This window comes from Bos mutus, chromosome X (genome assembly GCF_027580195.1).
Source record: "Bos mutus isolate GX-2022 chromosome X, NWIPB_WYAK_1.1, whole genome shotgun sequence".
NCBI classification, from domain to species: domain Eukaryota; kingdom Metazoa; phylum Chordata; class Mammalia; order Artiodactyla; family Bovidae; genus Bos; species Bos mutus.
The window spans coordinates 45,113,758-45,115,455 of record NC_091646.1 but is presented as its reverse complement, the minus strand read 5'-3'; the positions used below and the strand labels follow the sequence as shown (position 1 = coordinate 45,115,455).

The window sequence follows — 1,698 nt, the reverse complement described above, 5'->3', positions numbered from 1 at the left end:
CTGGTCCCCCTTTTAACGCCCAGGCAGGACTGTCTGCTGTGCCCCAGGGCTCACTCTCCATTGCTACTCAGTGGTCTCAGGGGACAGGCTGACCAGGAGAACAGGAGCCCTGTGGGTCCTAGAGCACTGGCCTCGAGGACCCCTCAGAGGCGGCTACCATTCAAGCCAGGGAGGACTCTCCTCACTGAAGGTTCTCACAGCATGTCCTTGTCCCTCCTCCAGGTGCCTTCCTGCCTGCTTTCCTGCCCGCACTCCCACCTGCGGTCCCTGACCTGCTGTCACCATGCCTCGGAGGCACAAGAGCAAGTCCCATGCCCGTGGGAAACGCCACCAGGTCCGGGGGGACACTCAGGAGGCCCAGGCCAGTGCTGCTGAAGCCCCAAAGGAGCAGTGCTCATCCTCCCCCTCTTCTGCCCCTCAGGGTTCTCCCCGGAGCTCCCCTACTGCTGGTGAGAGCCAGGAGCTTCAGGGAGCCATGGTCCCTAGCTCTCCTGATGCAGGGCCTTCATGTGCAGGATCTGGTGAAGGTGCCCAGGGCCCCGAGGAGGGAAGTGCAGGTGCCTCCCAGGCAGCCCCTGCCACTCAGAGCCCTCGCAAAGATCTTCTGGCCAGGAAGGCCAGGATACTTGTGGAGTTCCTGCTGGAGAAGTACACCAAGAAGGAGCCCATTACGCAGAATGCCCTGATGAAAATCGTCAGCAGTAAGTACAGGCAGCACTTCCCTGAGATTCTCAGTTCAGTCCGTGAGCACATGGAGCTGGTCTTTGGCCTGGAGATGAAGGAAGTCGACCATAGAGGGAACATCTACACCCTCATCAGGAAGCTCAACTTCGGGGGAAACGATTGTCCGCGTGATGAGGGGGCACTGCCCAAGTCCCGTCTCCTCATGGTGCTCCTGGGGGTCATCTTCATGAATGATAACCACGCCAATGAGGAGGAGATCTGGGAATTCCTCAGTATGTTGGGGGTCTATGCTGGGAGGAGGCACTGCATCTTTGGGGAGCCCAGAAGGCTCATCACCAAAGATCTGGTGCAGAAGGAGTACCTGAACTTCCACAGGGTACCCAATAGTGATCCTCTGTGCTACGAGTTCCTGTGGGGCCTGAGAGCTTGTGTTGAGACCAGTAAGATGAAGGTACTGGAGGTTCTAGCCAAGTTCAACGGTAGGGTCCCTAGTTCCTTCCCAGACCTGTATGACGAGGCTCTGAGAGATCAGGCGGAGGGATCAGGGCTGAGAGGTGCGGCCAGGGCTCCAACCAAGGCTGAGGCCAGTGCCCCTTCCAGGGCCAAGTCCTGCAGCTCCTCCCATATCTAGGGAGGGGGGCAGGGCACTTTGTTCCGTTTGTGTTGAAAGAGAGCAGTGAAGCTTCTAAATAGTGCAGAGTAGTAGGGGTGGAGGGAACAAAACCCATATCTTCTTGCAGTTTAAATGGTAAGCGAGTTTAGGTCTAGTTTGTTTTAACAAAATATATATCTGTTTTCTTGTATTCACATGAGAAATACCTAATGAACGATGATTTAAATTAGAAATGTAAAGAGGTGAAGGAGGTGTTTAGTATTTTCAAATGTTCTTACTTTTGATAAGGTGTATTGTGCTTCAGAGTTCAAATGTATGAATCATATAAATCATAGTTTTCAGCTGTTTTAATGTTTTAAAAGTTTGTGTATTTGTAAAACACACTGAAAGTACTGAATATA

General features: G+C 53.1%; 1 protein-coding gene across 1 annotated transcript; it reads left to right on the top strand.

Annotated features, from left to right (window-relative positions):
• The first annotated feature begins 283 nt into the window (after positions 1–283).
• LOC102277468 (melanoma-associated antigen B4) lies at positions 284–1,315 on the top strand. Its single transcript, XM_070366576.1, has one exon. The coding sequence runs from the start codon at positions 284–286 to the stop codon at positions 1,313–1,315; it is 1,032 nt and encodes a 343-aa protein (XP_070222677.1).
• The last annotated feature ends 383 nt before the right edge of the window (positions 1,316–1,698 follow it).

Excerpts from the sequence above, each read along its gene's own strand:
- LOC102277468 (XM_070366576.1), top strand. The coding sequence starts at position 284 with ATGCCTCGGAGGCACAAGAGCAAGTCCCATGCCCGTGGGAAACGCCAC.